Consider the following 19691-nt stretch of genomic DNA (forward strand, 5'->3'; position numbering starts at 1 on the left):
TTAATTTATTTATACTTCTGTAATGAAACAGGTAGGGAGCAGGCCTCGAACCCTCGATCTTCTAGCCCGAAGTCCAGCGCGCTAACGACTGTGCCGCAAAAGCATGTTCGAGCCGATATCCACACTTATAAACCCAGGGTCGTTACACTACTCCAGTGTTGCCAACTTAGCGATATTTAGCGAGTATTCAAAGCCCTCTTGCGACACATCTAGCGACTTTTCTGGTCTTCGTTTTCGTCTTATAGGAATGCGCTCACCAGCCAAACACACACACTGTCGTGGTCCGATCACTTCTGACACCAATGTAATGAAACAGCAGGGAGCAGGCCTCGAACCCTCGACCTTCTAGACCGAAGTCCAGCGCGCTATCGACTGTGCCACAAAAGCATGCTCCAGCGGCAGAATCGATATCCAAGCTCATAAATCCAGGGTCGTTACACTACTAGTTCCTTCCACAAGATATAGTTTTTGTTTTACTTTTTGTTTTGTATATATAGACGTGACCCAGTCGTTCAGTCTTTTTGTTTTGTATATATAGACGTGACCCAGTCGTTCAGTCTTTTTGTTTTGTATATATAGACGTGACCCAGTCGTTCGTTCTGAATGTTCCATTGCCATACTGGCTGGCAAAGTTCTTATCCCTTGCTTGCTAGGTAGCCAACTACGGCTAACTTACAGTCATGTCAAAAAGTGCATCCAGAATAACAGCAAAGTAGCTGCATTTGTTTAAGCTGTTATCTAGTGTTATTTATTTGGATACATCCATAACAACGAGCTAATGAGGTCCGATTTCGGCTGGCATAGAACACGTGCTCACTCGTCACGACACTTTTGTTCAGAGGAGCTAGTAAACAACACAGCTAGCACAATCACTTCAAACTGAAGCTGGAAAGACTGCAAACTAGCTGCACTTCGTTTCGTTTTGCCTTTTTACTCCCAACACATTCATTAATATTGGTCAGCTGGATACATTTAAATAATGTTGCAAATGTCGGCAAGACAGATAGTAAGGTCTATACAAATATCTGCTGTTGAAAACTAAATGTTAGTCGAAAAGAAATGTGAGATAATGTCAGGATGCTTTTTATAGTGGAGATCAAGTTTATACATTGCCTGGCTGGGCTGATGAGACAGTGGATTGCGCAGTCAGATGGAACAGAGTAAGTAGGCATTTTAATGTCATAGATTTAGCAGGTGGTAACTTGTGGAATAGACAGAGGCTGGAATGCGGTTTTAACCAATCAGCATTCAGGATTAGACCCTATCGTTTTTATAATATGCAAATACATGCTAGAGCGCTCCAATAGGATCTCTCTAACTGTTGCTTGGCTCTGCCCACCTTGCTTGTTCTGCCCACTATGCTTCATTTGCTCCCATTGAAAACAACACAGATGAACTAACTTGGGTTAGTTATAAATATCTTTTGTAGAACAATAGAACAATGATACAAATCTTTGGTATTATCACAGAGTTTGTAAACCTACTATACAATCTTTGGTATTATTATAGTAGCTTAATGTCCATGATGCCCCATTTGTGTATTTTCTTTTTAAGGAGATTTCGCCATTTTGACATCTTATATTTGGCATTTTCTTAGTTATCTTATCCTTCATCAGGCACAAAGGGATGTGTGTGGTATGGCTCAGGAGTTAGCCATGAATGTGATACTGTAGTCAGTCAGTCACAGGCACGAATGGACTGGCATCTTACTTCCAAAAACAAGTGTGATTGCACTGTGGCAAAATGTTCACAGCCTTTTTCTGTATTATCACATGATTGATTCTGATCATATTGTGTTTTGTAATCACGCTAAACTGTAACCAGAATAAGTGTTTGTGTGCGGTTTCCCTTTGTCAGCAAAAGATGGCAGTGAGAACAAAGGAATCCTTCTTTGGACCTCGAGTATTGAGTATTGCAGTGATCTTAAAGTGTCAACAGGGGGCGCCTATATGGTGTTACCAAAGATTTGTGTAGCTAAACCGTATTCGGTAGTGTTACAGTTTGCCTCTTAGCCTGATTTAGGTGCAACTTGTCTTCCTGTTGTAGAATAACCCACATAAATGTACACAGTCACCTTGGGTTGAGGAGGTGTGAAATATATTATGATTTTATGTTACACTTATAGCATCACCTTCATGCCTGTGATGATGACCGGCATACCTGGGAGTATTTGTTCACAACACACACACAGGCTTATTCAGTCAGAGGGGAAGAGGACTTGCATGCGTTCTTCAGATGGTTGACTTCGTCTATGGGCCTCAGTGCTCCCAGATTAAGGGGCTGTGTGTGTGTGTGTGTGTGTGTGTGTGTGTGTGTGTGTGTGTGTGTGTGTGTGTGTGTGTGTATGCACGTATAGTGGGTACACGCTGCAGATACAACATTCTCTGTCTTGGCATGCACATTAGGATGTTAGGATGTTTGATTCATTAGTGGTCTGTTCCAGTGAGTAACTGTCTGAGACACGACTGAGTGATGTGCATCCTTTGGCCAGGTTGTTGAAGAGAGAATGAAAATATTAAAATGGGTTAGTGGAAGAGAGGAAATTAGAGAGAAAGAGGCAGACAAACGTGTTCAAATCAATAGACAATATTGGTTGTATTTCATGGCCATAGAGAGACTGTGGGTGTATATGCTGTAGAGATTACTGTAGATCACAGGAGGTTGGTGGCACCTTAATTGTAGAGGTCAGGCTCGTGGTAATGGCTGGAGCAGAATTAATGGTATCAACCCATGCGTTTGATGCCATTCCATTAGCTCCTTTCCAGCCATTATTAAGAGTCGTCCTCCCCTCACAGCAGCTTCCACTGCTGTAGATGACCATGCCAGGTAGAAACAAGCTTTGTCTGTCAGTAACAAATGGCACCTTTCTATCGGCTCCATTCTTTCTAGATTTAAACGGGGGCTTTCTGGTGTTGATACGTGTTGAAAGACAGAGAAAACATTTATTTAACAATTATTGCGAAAGGGAATTTCCAAAATGGCTTCAAAGAAGATGGAGGGGGGAAAAGTTGGACATTAACTTACATGGTTATGTTGTCGGGTTCTTCCCTAAAAGAATCATTACAAAATCATGATGGTGCTCTTTCTGAAGGATATGCACCACAAGGATTCAAGGGTGCTCTTTTGTTATGTATTAGTCAGTGACACAACAACCACCAAAAATGTAATGATTACAGTTATGCAAATTATGAATTGGAGTCAATGGAATCTGGTGAGATTTGTACAGCGGGACAGAGCAGAACAGGTTGTGCCAGCCTGGTGATTACCAGGGTGTGTCTGTTCTCTTCTGTATTCTCACAGTTCGCACACGCACAACACACACACGCACACACACTCTGTATCCTGCTGGCATTGCCAGTTAGGTTAAGGGTGAAGCACTCCGCCATATTGGCAATGGTGTGGTGCAGAGGAGCCAGAATGTACCACTTTTGGTCTACAATTACCATCAGTAACACCAAGTTTACCGGCTTTAAAACCTCTCAATAAGCTGTTTCAGTCACGCAGCTACAGTCATTCCGAAACAGCATATCAATGAACATGAATGCCACTGTGACTACACACTCTAACTGGGTTATAACATTATTAGAACATGTTGTTTGAAGCAGTTGATTAATTAGATTGTTGTAGGCTATAACATCACAATAAAATAAATGATTTATGCCATAGCTGTGAAATACATTTTTAGTTTCATTTGTTCAGAAGTGGTTATTGTGTGAGCCTGTGTGCATATGTGAATTTAGTGGAAAGACATTGTAACGGCACAATAGACAGTTTGGAAGTGCCCACTGGGCGAAAACTGGTTAAATCAACATTGTATCAAACTCATTTAAACCAAAAAATGTAATGTAAAGAGTGAGGACGTTAAATAAATGTGGAAAACTGATTCGATTTGCAAAAAGCCAAACATCTCGCATTTTTTTCACCTAAATTGAATGACAGGGTGACATTTTTGGTTGATTTTAAGGTGAATTCACGTTAGTTGACAACTCAACTAAATGTAAATCAAAACTAGATGTTGAACTGATGTTTATGCCCAGTGGCTGGCGTGTGTGTTTTCAGAGGAACCCAATAGCTTTACTATGGTTCGTTTGGAACAGGTGAGGGGTTTCTTACTCAGAAATGAAACCATATGCATATTCAGAAGACAAACAGAGACTGGTGACTTGCATTCATGAATGTGGTTTGTGCAGAATGGAGCAGAAGAAGATTTTCCTCTCACTTTTTCCCACAATTACATACAAATCACTGATAATGACTTGCAAATAAGCAACACTTGTTAATATTACTGCCTCATCATGCAAGTGGTTGCAAACTAACATTTAGATGGTCAACCCTGGTTCAATTTGCAGTCCAATGAGTGCCCGACAAAACCAGTGCCAACTCATTTCCCCAATCTGTGTACTCAGCTTTCAAAACCCATACGACGTCTGATTAACTAACACAGGAAGTAGGTACTGAGCATATGGGTAGACTACAGGGCAACCAAGAAGTAAGAGAAGCACCCTCAGACTCAGGACCAATCTGCCTCTTCCCCTAGTAGACATTCATCACTGTGCCTCATGGTCTAACTTTGTCATGTGGTCCTCTTTTGTCCTCATGCTTCCACCTCATGTGGCCCTCAGACGAACCATCAAACAGGCAAACCGTCAATACAGGACTAAGGTTGAATCCTACTAGACCGGCTCTGGTGCTTGTCGGATGTGGCAGGGCTTGCAAACTATTAAGGACTACAAAGGGAAACCCAGCCGCGAGCTGCCCAGTGACGCCTACCAGATGAGCTAAATGCCTTTTATGCTCGCTTCGAGGCAAGCAACACTGAATCATGCATGAGAGCACCAGCTGTTCAGGACAACTGTGTGATCATGCTCTCCATAGCCGATGTGAGCAAGACCTTTAAACAGGTTAACATTCACAAGGCCGCGGAGCCAGACGGATTACCAGGACGCGTACTCAGAGCATGCGCGGACCAACTGGCAAGTGTCCTCAGTGACATTTTCAACCTCTCCCTGACCAAATCTATATTAACTAGATGTTTCAAGCAGACCACCATAGTCACTGTGCCCAAGAAAGTGAAGGTAACCTGCATAAAAGACTACCGCCGCGTAGCCATTAAGTGCTTTCAAAGGCTGGTCATGGCTCACATCAACACCATCATCCTGGAAACCCAAGACCCACTCAAATTCAGATATCTCCCCAACAGATCCACAGATGACGCAATCTCAATCACACTGCCATTTCCTACCTGGACAAAAGGAACACATATGTGAGAATGCTGTTCATTTACTACAGCTCCGCGTTCAACACCATAGTGCCCACAAAGCTCATCACTAAGCTAAGGACCCTGGGACTAAACACCTCCCTCTGCAACTGGATCCTGGACTTCCTGACGGGCTGCCCCCAGGTGGTAAGGGTAGGCAGAACACATCTGCCATGCTGATCCTCAACACTTGGGCCCCTCAGGGGTGCGTGCTTAGTCCCATCCTGTAATCTCTGTTCACCCACGACTGTGTGGCCAAGCACGACTCCAACACCATCATTAAGTTTGCTGACGACACAACAGTGGTTGGCCTGATCACCGACAACGATGTGACAGCCTATTGGGAAGAGGTCAGAGACCTGGCAGTGTGGTGCCAGGACAGCAACCTCTCCCTTAAAGAGAGCAAGGCAAAGGATCTGATCGTGGACTACAGGAAATGGAGGGCCGAACACGCCCCCATTCACATCCACATCACCAACAAACTATCATGGTCCAAACACACCAACACAGTCGTGAAGAAGGCACTACAACACCTTTTCCCCCTCAGGAGACTGAAAAGATTTGGCATGGGTCCCCAGATACTCAAAAAGTTCTACAGCTGCACCATCGAGAGCATGGCAACTGGTATGGCAACTGCTTGGCATCCGACCGTAAGGCGCAACAGCGGGTAGTGCGTATGGCCCAGTACTTCACTGGGGCCAAGCTTCCTGCCATCTAGGACCTATATACTAGGCGGTGTCAGAGGAAGGCCCCAAAAATTGTCAAAGTCACCCAAGTCATAGACTGTTCTCTCTGCTACCACATGGCAAGCGGTACCGGAGCACCAAGTCTAGGTCCAAAAGTCTCTCGCTAGTGGGATCCGTGCGCTAAGAGGTTAACAGCTTCTACCCCCAAGCCATTAGACTGCTGAACAACTAATCAAATGGCCACCCGGACTATTTACATTGACCCCCCCTTTGTTTTTACACTGCTGCTTTTTACACTGCTGCTACTCACTGTTTATTATCTATGCATAGTCACTTTACAAATGACATCGACTAACCTGTACCCCCGCACATTGACCCGGTACCGGTACTCCTGGAATATAGCCTCGTTATTGTTATTTTATTGTGTTACTTTTTCTTACATTTTTTACTTTAGTTTATTTAGTAAATATTTTCTTAACTCCATTTTCTTAAAACGACATTGTTGGATAAGCACTTCACGGTAAAGTCTACACCTGTTGTATTCGGCGCATGTGGATTTGATTTGGAATCGTCGTTTTTCATTAACCATAATCAATCAGATTTGTTACTGTAACCTCACAGCACTGACATGATTTGCAATCTGAAAGTGATATGATGTAAATGTTTAAGGAAAAGAGACGCTCTGTAACGTGATAACCATTGAATGTGAAACATAAGTAGATGAAATGTGAGAGAGAAGTCAATATACTCCCTGTCCCTCCCCAAGGCTGATATGTGAGTGTCTCTGAGGAACTCTAGGGCCAGTCCTAATGGGTTGTGTGGCCACAGTCACGGCATATCACATGATTAAAAAATAATGAACAAAACTCAGTGACTTTATTTCAGTCCACTTTATTTAAAGATAAAACAGGACATACATACATCGAAAATAATTCCGAAGTACAGACACTTACCATTACACAGACATTTACACATAGAAACGTAAACACACAGAGAAAGACACACACACGCAAAAATGGGGCTCCCTTATGGAACAAGATGTTCTAAAACTGCAAAGGAAAACATAAGTCATTTCTCAAAAGCTAAGTCATCTTGGCTCAGCAAATTTATGACCACAAAAAGAACATGTACTGGTCAAGCCATGATTTCAGCTACTTCTAAATACAAACCCTGAAGCAAAAACAAGAAAAAGCTGTACTAATAAAATGCAACGTTAGACAAAAAAAAATCTGCTATTGAGCAATAGTGGAAAATGGAAAGAAGTGTGTGAGAGAAAAGAGAGAAGTGTAAAGTGGAAGGAGGAACTATCTGAGGTGAGAACTGTGTGTACCATAGCAAATACTGGCTGGCTGTCACAATGGAGTGTTGCAATAAGGTGTGTGCTTTCCTGATTCTCTGGAAATTCAAGGGGATTGAGACAAACTCCAGAAACACACACAATCCCTTTTAACAGATAGGCAATGATACATGCACACATACATACACACACAAATTAACGGCAATACATTTTAATTTACAAACAGATATACATATATAACCACTTTAAAAGAAGTCAACAAAGAATATATCAATAAGAGAGCGAATAAACCAAACTTATGTCTAAAATATTTTGCAACAAAGGAACAATAACATCAGACCACACAGCTCAAAATGGGAACCGATGCTTCAACAATGACAACAACCACAGACGGACAAAGAGAAAACAGGATGCTGGTCAGATGAAAGAGCCCGAAATGTCAGACAGCCTACAGACTGTTGTCGCCTTGCAATGTAACAGCCAACACCAGTCTGATAAGCTATCTGACAGGCCGAGAGAGTGACGGACATGCCTGAGACACAAACACACACATGAGGAAAGAGGAGGGGAAAATCCTTCCATTACTTACCCTGAGAGAGAGAGGCTGTATTTGAATGGGGTGATTAGCAGAGCTGCAGCAGACTGGAGGGAGGCTGAGGCTCTGTGCGTTCAACAGTGCCTCTCTGTTTTGAATCTACTCGACTGATTCGTCTCCTGGCTCCGTCACTGGGGCAGTGCAGCGAGTTCATAGGAGGGTTCACTGGAGGTAACGCCACAGACCCGTTTCACTGCGCTCGCTCTCTTTTTCTCTCCACTCGCTCCCCCCCTTTCCTGCCTGTCCGCCCGGAGCTCCCAAACCAACATACCAGGGCAACAGTACAAAAAATACAAAAATAATTCACAAGCAATTACGAAAAATAGGAATCTTGGATCACAAGCCAGCTGACGTTATCCAACAAGCATAAGACATAAAAAAGTAACATATTGATGACATAACATCATTTTAAGTGCTGCCCTTCCTCCCAGAGGAATTGTGAACATGAGCTTCAAGCTTTACATGGGAGTTGAGAGAGTGCAGAGGAGTCTGCTGCATTAACACACACACTGTCTGAAACTCCCTCAATAGCCAGGCACTGAAGACAAAGGAATCACTTACCACAAGCTTCAAACCAGGCACAACCCCTAAAAGATCATATAAACTAAACAGATACCACCAAACACGAATTGTGATCCGAATGAAAGGCTCTATAAGGAAGAGAGTTCCAGAAGTGGCACAAACACAGATCTGATTCAATCCATCAGTGCATCTGGTTGGTTGAGCAGCCCCAGGTCTGACTCATGTGCTCTCTTATTGGAAGTAGAAAATAACTCCAGACAAAGGGACCAGCAGAATGATTCATGGACGATTTATGAAGTCTGATCCAAAGGTGCTCACTCTGTGGAATTTTACAGCATAGAAATTACATCAATAGTAGTATAGGTACAGATAAAAATCAAGTGATTTAACTCCCTGTTTTGATTTATTCAGATCTATCTACATCAGATTTGTAGAAGTGAAGTTATGAAAATCCTATATTATCATAGCTATATTTACAAGATGTGCATTCCTTGTCTATCCCATTTCAGTTGAAAAAACAACAACAACAAAAAACACAAACCCTAATAAATGAACTGGGAAAAAAACTGATGAAGCCTTACACAACTAAAATAATACATAACATCAGTCCCTGCATTACAGTGCACACACCAAATCATTTAAGAAAAATAAAAACGATCCAAGCCAAACATAATCATTTAAATAAACAGGCTCTATGATAAGACTATCAGTTCTAGTCGTGGAAGCTGGACCAAAGAGAACTTAAGGCCTCGCCAAGGAGAATCAGTGCCAGTAGCTGCTGACCCACCCACACACAGTCACTGTAGAGCTGCTCAATGAAATGGATGTCCTATCCATACAACACCACACCACATGGCCATGCACCTACCTTATAGTGAACAACCACTGAGGAAGCAAAAAACTATGGGCCATCATCTCTATCAAAAAATCCTGGTAAGCAAATAAATTAAGTCCAAGTTCCATGTAAACGGATAACCTTCAGTATCACTACAGAAACAAAGAAAACGGTTACTTCATACGGATGGATATCCATCGATCGATAACATGGACGCCCATACTCGGATTATGGCGGTTTGTGTCTCATTGGAGATTATTGGAGACAGAGAAAAAAGAGGAGGATACAGCAGGTTTGTGCTGGGGTTTTTTTGACCGAGAGCCCAGAATGTGTGCTAGGCTAGCTGCTCTTCTCGCTTCTTAGTGTTGCCTTCACTTGGTTTTCCCCTCAGAGTACATCTGCTGCTGCTGGCGCTTGGCATAGCTCTGGGCCATGGAGTTGACGATGGAGCAGACAAAGAAACAAACCATGACCACGATCACCTTCTCAAAGACCCACGACAGCCCGTTTTCATCCTGCAAGAAACGGAACAGAAACAGAAGGGGCGAGACCCTGGTCACTATGGAGTCAGCCTTCCCCACGTAGTCCCTAGCATCTACAGGCTCTGATGCTAAACTAGGACCTATGTTCTATCTGAGTGGGATGAGATCTGCTCCCACATCCATCCATGTGCAGGACACAGAGAGATCAGTGGTCGTAAAAAGCAAACCCGCCAAACCTCCTCCCTCGCCCCCGGTGACCCCAACTGGCAGCCTCCGTTTCCCCAAAGTTAAATTGCCTCGCTTTTCTCCTGTAACTGCAGGAGGTTCAAGTTACAATAAAAAAGGAACATTCTTCTAGAAACAGCCTTAATCTCTCGTTGTGCAACTCAGTCTCTCCTTTCCCTTTCTCTCGCTTTCTCACTAGCTCGCACATCGGATGAGGAGGAAAAAAAGAAAAATGTTTTCAATTAATCATTTCGAGAGAGAGGGAGTGGGAGAGAGAAAGAGAAAGAGAGGCAGAAGGAGTGAGCGAGGGATACAGAGCGAGAAAAAGAGAGGGAGAGATTTTTTTTTTAAGCTTTCAAAGAGATACGGCTCCAGCTACAACTGGCTCTTTTTGTTCCAGACAGATTTTTTTAATGGATTGTCAATGCAGGGCAGGGGGGCCCCGCCCGCCCCCCAGTCATCACTAGCAGTGGGTTCAGGCGGGTCACTCTGTGACAAGGAGGAGTGACTGAACACTCACACACTCCCCTCCACTCAGACTAAGCATGACTCAGCACACCTACTGCTAACACTGTTAAGTGCTAATAGTGCTACACGGCTAATAGTGCTATAGCCAGACCCTACACTGGCCCCCTCTCTCTTAGCCCCAGCCCCCTCCTAGCCTGTCCTCAGCCTGCCCAGCCCACCATGCACCCAATGAACCCTCTCTCTGTCACTCTAAATGCTGCCCAGAGGCCCTGAGAGGTACAGTACTATTACATTGCTACTGCTGGACTACAGTATCATCTCCACTGTATATATTCATCCCACTACTGTAATAGAAAGAGTCAGGGAGAGATGGGAGGATTACAAATCTGAGAAAATTCAATATGAAATAAAAGTGAAAAAGAGAGAAGAAAATGAGATTGAAAGGAAAGCGAATAATAAAAAAAGTAAATTACTGAAAGAGAGGGAGACAAAAAAAAGAGAGCGTGATAGAGAGAAGATAAAGAAAGAAAAGTGGAGGGAGTCTAAGAGAATGAGAGAAAGAAAGTGAGGGAAACATTCTTTAGAGAGAGGGCCTCTCAATGAGGGAGGTAGTGAATAAAGGAAGGCAGTAGAGTATAGTAGAGGATGGGCCCCTGGATGAGGTACTTACGGCTGAGGTCCCCTCTCCCGCATGGTGGTGCATCTTGGCTCTCTGGGCCTGCAAGTACTCCCTAAAGGGCTTCTGTAGAGAGGAGCCCAGCACTGGGACAGCACTGTCACACAGCCAACAGATAGAGGGAAAAGGAAGGGGAGGGAAGGGAAGGAGGGAGGGTGGGATGGAGGCAAGGAGAGAGACAGAGGGGAGGGAGGAGGGGAACACAGAACACGTCACATCATTGTTACTCACCACCAAGCCAAGGGCAGCAACAAAGGGAGACATGCTGTCCTGCCTTCCTGCTCCCTTCCTCTCTCCCTGCTTCCCTCTTCCACACAGAGAGCGAGAGAGACTGTGCATTCAAACAACTCATCCCCACAGACAGGAATTCAGAACAGACAAAAAAAAAAGAAACAGTGAAAAAGTACAGGATGTACTGAGAGCTACATATCCTAACACTTCAGCTTGTTTAAGAACAAAAAGAGAGAATAAAAAGAAAAGGGGAAAAAGTTGGCTTGTCCTCTAAGTCCACAGACACACACACACACATACTCCGGCTCTGGAAACCACACACACACTCTGGCACACATACACGCACACATCCGCAAACCCGTTCAACTCCCCTGCAGTGCTCCTCTCCTCTCTGCTGCAGCGAGCGAGGAGAAATGAATGACTTCTCAGAACTCTCACATTTATCACCAGCGGTTCCTGTAAGAACTGGTTCCAGCCAATTAATGAGGAAGTGAGTCGTGCCTGTGTCATCACTGGCTGAGAGAGGGGGAAGGCCTTGCCCTCTACCAGCCATAGGATGAGGAGGCTGCTGTAAGACAGCCCATATTAGGAAAACCCTTTACAAGATTCAGCCACCAACTACAAGCACACTACCACCCCCCACCTCTCTCTCTCTCTCTCTCTCTCTCACACACACACACACACACACACACACACACACACACACACACACACACACACACACACACACACACACACACACACACACACACACACACACACACACACACACACACACACACACACACACACAAAGAAGAAGGAAGAGGAACAGACAGAGAGAGACAGATAGAGAGAGCGGCAGAGAGAAAGAGAGAATGCTGGCCCATCCCTAGTCAGGAGTTAGTGATTAATCACTAAACAAATACATACTAAAGACCTTACACTATTTAGTGGCACAACTTTGTCAATTATAACATTGTTATTACCAACATTGTTAAAAGCATTCCAACTCCTGATTATAAAGGTGAAAATTCTACATCTGTAACGGTGGTGTGGGGATGGCATGTTCCAAGACACAACTCAAAGTGTGAACCGTATGTTCACAAAGGCTGTTGACTTCATAGGACCGATAAGTTTCTCTTTCAAACTCTTTAATTTACGCACTTCCCACACACTGAACACACACGTGTGCGTGTTCTCACACACACACACACACACAATCTTCCCACTCATTGTGTGAGAAAACAAGAGTTGTCACAGCAAGCATTTTCATTTGCATGAGTTTACAACAGTTAAGTTTATTTTAATCATTAACCAAACACAGAGTTACGGATATCCTTGTCATGAATAGACAGAATAAAAAGACTAAGTGACAAAGAAAATCCTAGAGATGGATCATGCTCACCTGACCCAATAGAGAATGCACAAAAGAAGATCCAGAGGAAGATGAGTGGATTAAAGATTCATCCCCTCCACCATCCTACACATTCTACAGCACTTTTTACACACATAGAAACCAAACCGCTTCCTAAATGCTAAATAGTACAACAATTCTGGTAATAACTTAACTCTAAGACAAATAAATAAATTCAAAATCAGATCAGATATTCAATTTTCGACTGACGGAAACATAAACTGACAAGAACAAAGAGAGCAAGTCAGGGTTTGAGAAATGGCGGGCTCAATTCATGTCCTGTACGATGAGCAACACTGAGTCATAAGCCTGACACAAAAACTTAACAAGTTGACACAAACTCAAACCTAACAGTCACAAATATGTTTTAATACCTCAGGGATGTATCTGTGTGTCTTTACGTACATAAAACTGCCTGTTTTGAGCTTTTGGAACTATCACAAACTTTCTAGAACATTCTACAGACCAATGCTTTGTGAACCTTCTGGACTTGTGTTGTACTATATACCTGTAAGTATGTTTCAAACCATATATTGTGCTGTATTTTTGTAAGAGGCACAGACAGTGATTGTAATATATTTTTGTAAGAGGCACAGACAGTGATTGTAATATATTTTTGTAAGAGGCACAGACAGTGATTGTTATATTTTTTTGTTCAAGGGGAATTGTAAATGTTACATTCAGACAATGTGAGTATGTGGAATCTGGAAAATATAGAATTTCTGAAGGTATGCATTCAAATATCTGTGATTAAAAAAAATTGAAAAAATGTGATTTACTCTCTGTGAGTTTTCAAATGAAATGTTTTCTCTTCAATTATTTTTGTAACCACACCCTGAGTTTGCTGGCTCTTTAACCATAAGCGGGAGAATGTGGCAGTAGCCGTATTTCAGTAAAAGTCTAATAAAATAGTGCTATTCAGTAAACAATACATTCCTGTTATTTGCTTAACAGCTACTGAACAAACCTTGTAACCATCATGTTTGTTGAAATCATGTGGTTTACAATACTATAACATAAAGATATTTACTATAGAGCAACAGTGTGGGTGGAGAATAATTATAATTCAATGCAAACCAGAAAAACCTAGAAAACCAAATTGACACTTTTAGAATTAGCCTAACAATCCAATATAAAAAGAGGATTTCCCTATTAAAGAGGAATATATCTAGTTCCCGTAATCAGTCACAATTGATCCATATAGATTCTAGCTAAAATAACGCCACTCGATTTCAAAATAAAATTTCTCTCTAAATGAACAACAAGCAGACATAAGTATCAAGCAACGGAACAAAAACATATCACACATTTAAATGATAGATTTGATTCATGTCATGCATTTACTCTATAATCCTAAATCTATTAAAAGCATGAATCTAATACAAATAACTAAGGAAATTAACCTAAGCAAAGTATAAAATCAACCACAGATTCTACAATCAATAGTAGTCTATTTCTTGACTGCCTTCTACCTTTAGAAAACTCTAAAACCAATGGTCAAAAACATGATTTTAGTACTTCAGGACTCTTTGTGATTTTGTGATACAGTATCTGGAACTTTTGCAAAATAATACTTTTCTGAACATTTTGTTTCTATAAAATCCCTATAAAATATATTTTTACACATCAGTGTATGAAATATTCACCAATTCCTAAAATCAGTTTGTTTTTGCATGTTGGTGAAGAGATTCTACTGATTTAACTATTGCTGAACAAATGCTACATTTAATTCTAAATGTCATTTTTCACATTGAATGAGATAATTCTATTTTCAATAAACCATAACAAGGGAGTCCAAATTGCAGTAATATTATGTAATCCAACGAGAGAGAAAACATAGCAATTTTTCCAAAGGGGGGGCAAAACCATTCAAATGTGCAGTTAAAAAACATATGTCAACATCAAACACCAAATGTAGCATACATTTTGGCTCCAAATTCTTTCAGATCATTTTTACTATTACTGAATTAAGAAAACTCAAACATGTACTAGATCAGACAGGTCTTCATTCAGTGACTCACAATATACCAGAGCCTACATAAATACATCTGACAAAAAGATTAAAACTGAAGCTATATATAAAGTCCTACAATAATCTACAAATGCATAATAAAGCCCAATTATATGCGATCAAAAGTTACCAAAAGCCTTCAGAGCTAAGATAAATAAATCAATGTTGTTGCTGTTAGATTTAAGGTTAGATTTAATCAATATGCAACATTGAGGGCAAATATATGGCGTCATTGACCAGAAGAGGTGGTATGTTTGGACTACAGAGCCCACGCTAAAAAAAAATATCTGGACATAACATGGGAGCAACAGCTATTTGATGATGCCAGGTAGGACACAGGGGGTGACTTGAAAACTTGTAATGCATCACTGACCTAACAGATCACCTTCCTTTTTACATTGATATACTAGATCAGCTGCTGTGCCACATTTGGGTGTACTAACTCTCTTGTTAACTTTATGAAGCCTGTATTGATCCATTTAAATGAAGTGATGCATAGATTCATGCAGGGATGACCTTATCAAGCAGATGATGAGTCTCATTTCTCCTCACCCTGTGAGCTCACATCTCAGGTCAGTGGTGGGAACTGAGGACTGACAGATCTATGGGAGGTATAGATATCATCACACACACTGACACACACACTGAAATATACAACAACTGAAGCAAACATGCATGCACACACAGTGACAGACATACACACACACACACACACACTCCATACGCTGACGGTCAAACGGTCAAATCGACAGTGTTCTGTCTAATGATGGGGGAGACGAGAGGCTGTGACTAAAGCCCTGCCAGCATGATTGACTGGGGGGACCTGTGGACATCCACATGCGGACAAGTAAGAGATAGGGCCTAGGCCATACTTAGAAGAATGGAAATTACTAGTACCTAATGCATCATGATATGTAAGAAACGAGTCGTGCCAAATCAGATAACCATGGTTTCATTTCGCCCCTGTCAGCGATTTGAGCTCCCTGTCTGGCTGTGAAGGTCTATTTGCCTACCCACTCACAGCCAAGTCACATCAAGGAGGAAAATGTCTACTTATTGATAAATAACCAGGGAGGTGTAGAATGTTCAGGTGCTGAGCCATGTTCTTAACATCTCACAAGGAGACTTGCTTCCTTAACGAAATCACCACCAATACATCCTCCTCCTACATAGAGGACAAAACATTAAAGAGTTCATTTGTGACCGTCAACAACGGGCCATTTTTTTATGAGCTATCATTTCCTTCTGTCGCGTATATTATATTCCCATTTTCTTTGGTGCGTTCATTTCCTTGAAACCAAATTCTACAGAACATGATTCAGAGGTAACCTATGACCCCTGGCCCCTTGTGACACACACACACACACACAAATCTTTCTCTCTCTCTCACACACACACACACACGACCACAAGCAGCCACAATACACACATGAAAACTAGTGGCACAATCATAAATACCCACACACACACACCCAACCCAGGGGCAGGACATGACAGCGATAGAGAACAATTCTCACATGACAGCGAGCACAGCTAGCTAACCCCTGGCCAGGTCCAACTGGTTACAACATCACAACAAAGAGCTTATGCAACCGTTAGTGTTACTCAACACAACACAACACCGTCAGGGCCCAAGTTCACATCAAACATAACACTTCTGCCAGTACAACCAGATTCAGCCAGAAACTCAGGCTTGGTGTTAAGGTATTGTGTCTGTCTGACCTGAGACAATGAAACCTGGAAGTCTTTGTCACAACTATGAATATCTATGATTAAACCACTCATCTAAAAGGTTTCCATCTAATTTTACAATTATAATATTTCAATGTACAGTTTGTTGAAGATGTAACACAAACTGTATAATTGTTGTTATCTGGTAATAATGGCATATGTAATCAGGGCATGTGCTGATACTTTTCTACTGCTCCTCTAGCCAAATTGTCCATGTTGTGTTTTACAGGCCTTAATTTTCTACAAAAACACACAGACTCATCACACATTGTAGGCTAAGCCAGGGAGAACCAGAGATAAAAGGGAGGTAGTTAAGTATCTCTGCTACAACCACTGCTAGACTAGATGAATCAGCTAGTTAGCTAGGCTATGCTGTCAAAACAAGCTAGTATTTTCTGCAGTTGGCCCCTTCACCCCTGTGCCTGACCATGAGACAACAAACGCAACTCCAAAGTAACCTTCTACTGGCGGTATTCATTTCTCCGCTCGGCGCCGGTGGGGACTTCATGCAGCAACGCACCACAGTGCTCGCAGGGGACTTCAGGCAGCAACGCACCACCGTGCTCGCAGGGGACTTCATGCAGCAACGCACCACCGTGCTCGCAGGGGACTTCATGCAGCAACGCACCACCGTGCTCGCAGGGGACTTCATGCAGCAACGCACCACCGTGCTCGCAGGGGACTTCATGCAGCAACGCACCACCGTGCTCGCAGGGGACTTCAGGCAGCAACGCACCACCGTGCTCGCAGGGGACTTCATGCAGCAACGCACCACCGTGCTCGCAGGGGACTTCAGGCAGCAACGCACCACCGTGCTCGCAGGGGACTTCATGCAGCAACGCACCACCGTGCTCGCAGGGGACTTCAGGCAGCAACGCACCACCGTGCTCGCAGGGGACTTCATGCAGCAACCCACCACCGTGCTCGCAGGGGACTTCATGCAGCAACGCACCACCGTGCTCGCAGGGGACTTCAGGCAGCAACGCACCACCGTGCTCGCAGGGGACTTCAGGCAGCAACGCACCACCGTGCTCGCAGGGGACTTCAGGCAGCAACGCACCACCGTGCTCGCAGGGGACTTCATGCAGCAACGCACCACCGTGCTCGCAGGGGACTTCATGCAGCAACGCACCACCGTGCTCGCAGGGGACTTCATGCATCATGCAGATCTCCTTTGATAGACAATGTGTTGAATTTACAGTTACAAGAGAAAAAAGAGAGAACACGTGTAATTTGTTACAGGTGCTCCAGCACAACTAGGACTCTACATGTGCACATGCCAGCATGTAATAATGGCCCATGTAGGGAAGCAATAATCCCTGATAATGGTTTGTGAAGAGTGTAAAAAAAAAAAAAAGAGTTACGGTGAAAAATACGGTGAAAAAAATGTATGTGTGACTCCATGTCTCACTGTGTCAGTCTGATCTGGTCCCGTTGAATCAGGCTCTTTCCCAATGACTAAGGCATGATGCCCACTCCTGGATGAAGATCCCCCTAGTACTACCCAGCCAGTGTGTTTATCACAACTCTGCCTGCTTCCTTCTCAACTATTTGTGGCACACACACACAAACACACACAAATACATACACACACACACACACACACACACACACACACACACACACACACACACACACACACACACACACACACACACACACACACACACACACACACACACACACACACACACACACACACACACACACACACACTCACACACACCATCTCTTTCACAGACATACTCTCAGACAAATTCACAGAAAGGAGGGAGCACTAAACAATGAAGGGAGGGAGGGAAGAAGGGATGAGATCATTTCTTTTTTGCAAATGACTTATCAGCACGGGTCTGCAGGGAGGGACTGCCAGCTAAACACACCGTCTGCCCCCAGGGGTGCCCACTGCCAGGAAACAAAGAGCACCAATTATATATAGCACACTCTTATTCCTGTCACCTCACAGTCCTATAAAACAGCCCCCCCAACAACCCACCAACAACCACCCGGGTCTGGGCCTATGAGTGGCTGAGGAGGTGTGATGAGGTGAGAGGTCTGTGTCACTCAGTGACTGTGCTGGCCTTTCCAGAGGTAGGGTGTGGGTAGTGGCATGGTTGACTGACTCAGAGGGATAGAGACAGCCATGACTAGCCTGGCCAGGATTCCCAGTTGGAACGCAGGAGAGGCCAAGAGGAGGGGAGGGAGGCAGGGGAGCAGGGGGTATGGGAGGAAGCTAGAACCAGAGTCTGCCTAGGCAGATCTGATCCCATTGATCCATTAAAATAAAAATAAAAAAAGTTTTATTTCACCTTTATTTAACCAGGTATCGATGGCTACACTACTGAGTCAGAGACACTCCACCTAGGTTGAATATCTCCCATGCTATATTTATTGTTAACAAACTAATTATGTAAGTAACAAATCTATGATTGACCAATGCAGAATGTGTGGCTTAAAGAGTATGTAGTGAATAATGGGTGGCTGTGTACGTACGGCTCATATAATACATTCACCTTGTTGATCATCTGCTTTGACATTCCCACAGATCAACACATAGGTTACTATGGAGCTGGAGAAAGGCTGCAAGACAGTCTTTCACTCTAAAATTGTGTACAATGTGTTCTACTTTCATTACATGCATAAAAAATAACAACACATTAACAAATAGCAACCATTTAAGATAAATATATTATTCTTACTCAATTGTAATATTTTTATTGTCAGACCTCGGAACAAGGGAGGGAACGTGGTTCAGCGGTGAATCATGAGGAGTTTTTCAGTCTCCCCTTTGAGCACAGTAATAGTCTCAGGTTTGTGGCTAGGTTGTGCATACGCTTTGGGCAGGATGTGTCTGTCTGTCTGTCTAATGTACAGACAGCCAGTGAAAGTACTGCTCATGACCTACTTTATTGACCTTGCCCCTTCCTAACACCACAACGATACAAAATAGCAATTGTCTATTGCTAGTTCCAGTGCTTTACAACCACTGTTATTGCCAAAGATGAAAAAGTATCTACAGTGTCTTCAGAAAATATTCAGAACCCTTGACTTTTCCCACATTTAGTTGTGTTACAGCCTCAATTTAAAATGGATTACATTGAGAGTGTGTGTCACTGGCCTACACACACTACCCTATAACGTCAAAGTGGAATTATGTTAAAAATATATATTTTTACAAATTAGAAGTGAAAAGCTGAAATGTTTTGAGTCAATAAGTATTCAAGCCCTTTGTTATGGCAAGCGTAAATACGTTCAGGAGTAAAAATATGCTTAACAAGTCAC

General features: G+C 42.9%; 1 protein-coding gene across 3 annotated transcripts in view; it reads right to left on the reverse strand.

Annotated features, from left to right (window-relative positions):
* Window positions 1-6818: 6818 nt before the first annotated feature.
* The window catches only part of LOC109872934 (vacuole membrane protein 1), a 129943-nt gene continuing 117070 nt past the window's right edge, over window positions 6819-19691 (reverse strand). For all 3 annotated transcript variants that reach the window (XM_020464362.2, XM_020464360.2, XM_020464361.2), the window contains exons 11-12: window positions 11038-11140; window positions 6819-9707 (exon numbers count right to left, since the gene is read on the reverse strand). In XM_020464362.2, coding sequence (XP_020319951.1) covers window positions 9564-9707; window positions 11038-11140 — 247 coding nt within the window. In that variant the 3' untranslated portion in view covers window positions 6819-9563. The remainder of the gene's footprint in view (window positions 9708-11037; window positions 11141-19691) is intronic.

This window comes from Oncorhynchus kisutch, linkage group LG28 (assembly GCF_002021735.2).
Source record: "Oncorhynchus kisutch isolate 150728-3 linkage group LG28, Okis_V2, whole genome shotgun sequence".
Classification (NCBI taxonomy): domain Eukaryota; kingdom Metazoa; phylum Chordata; class Actinopteri; order Salmoniformes; family Salmonidae; genus Oncorhynchus; species Oncorhynchus kisutch.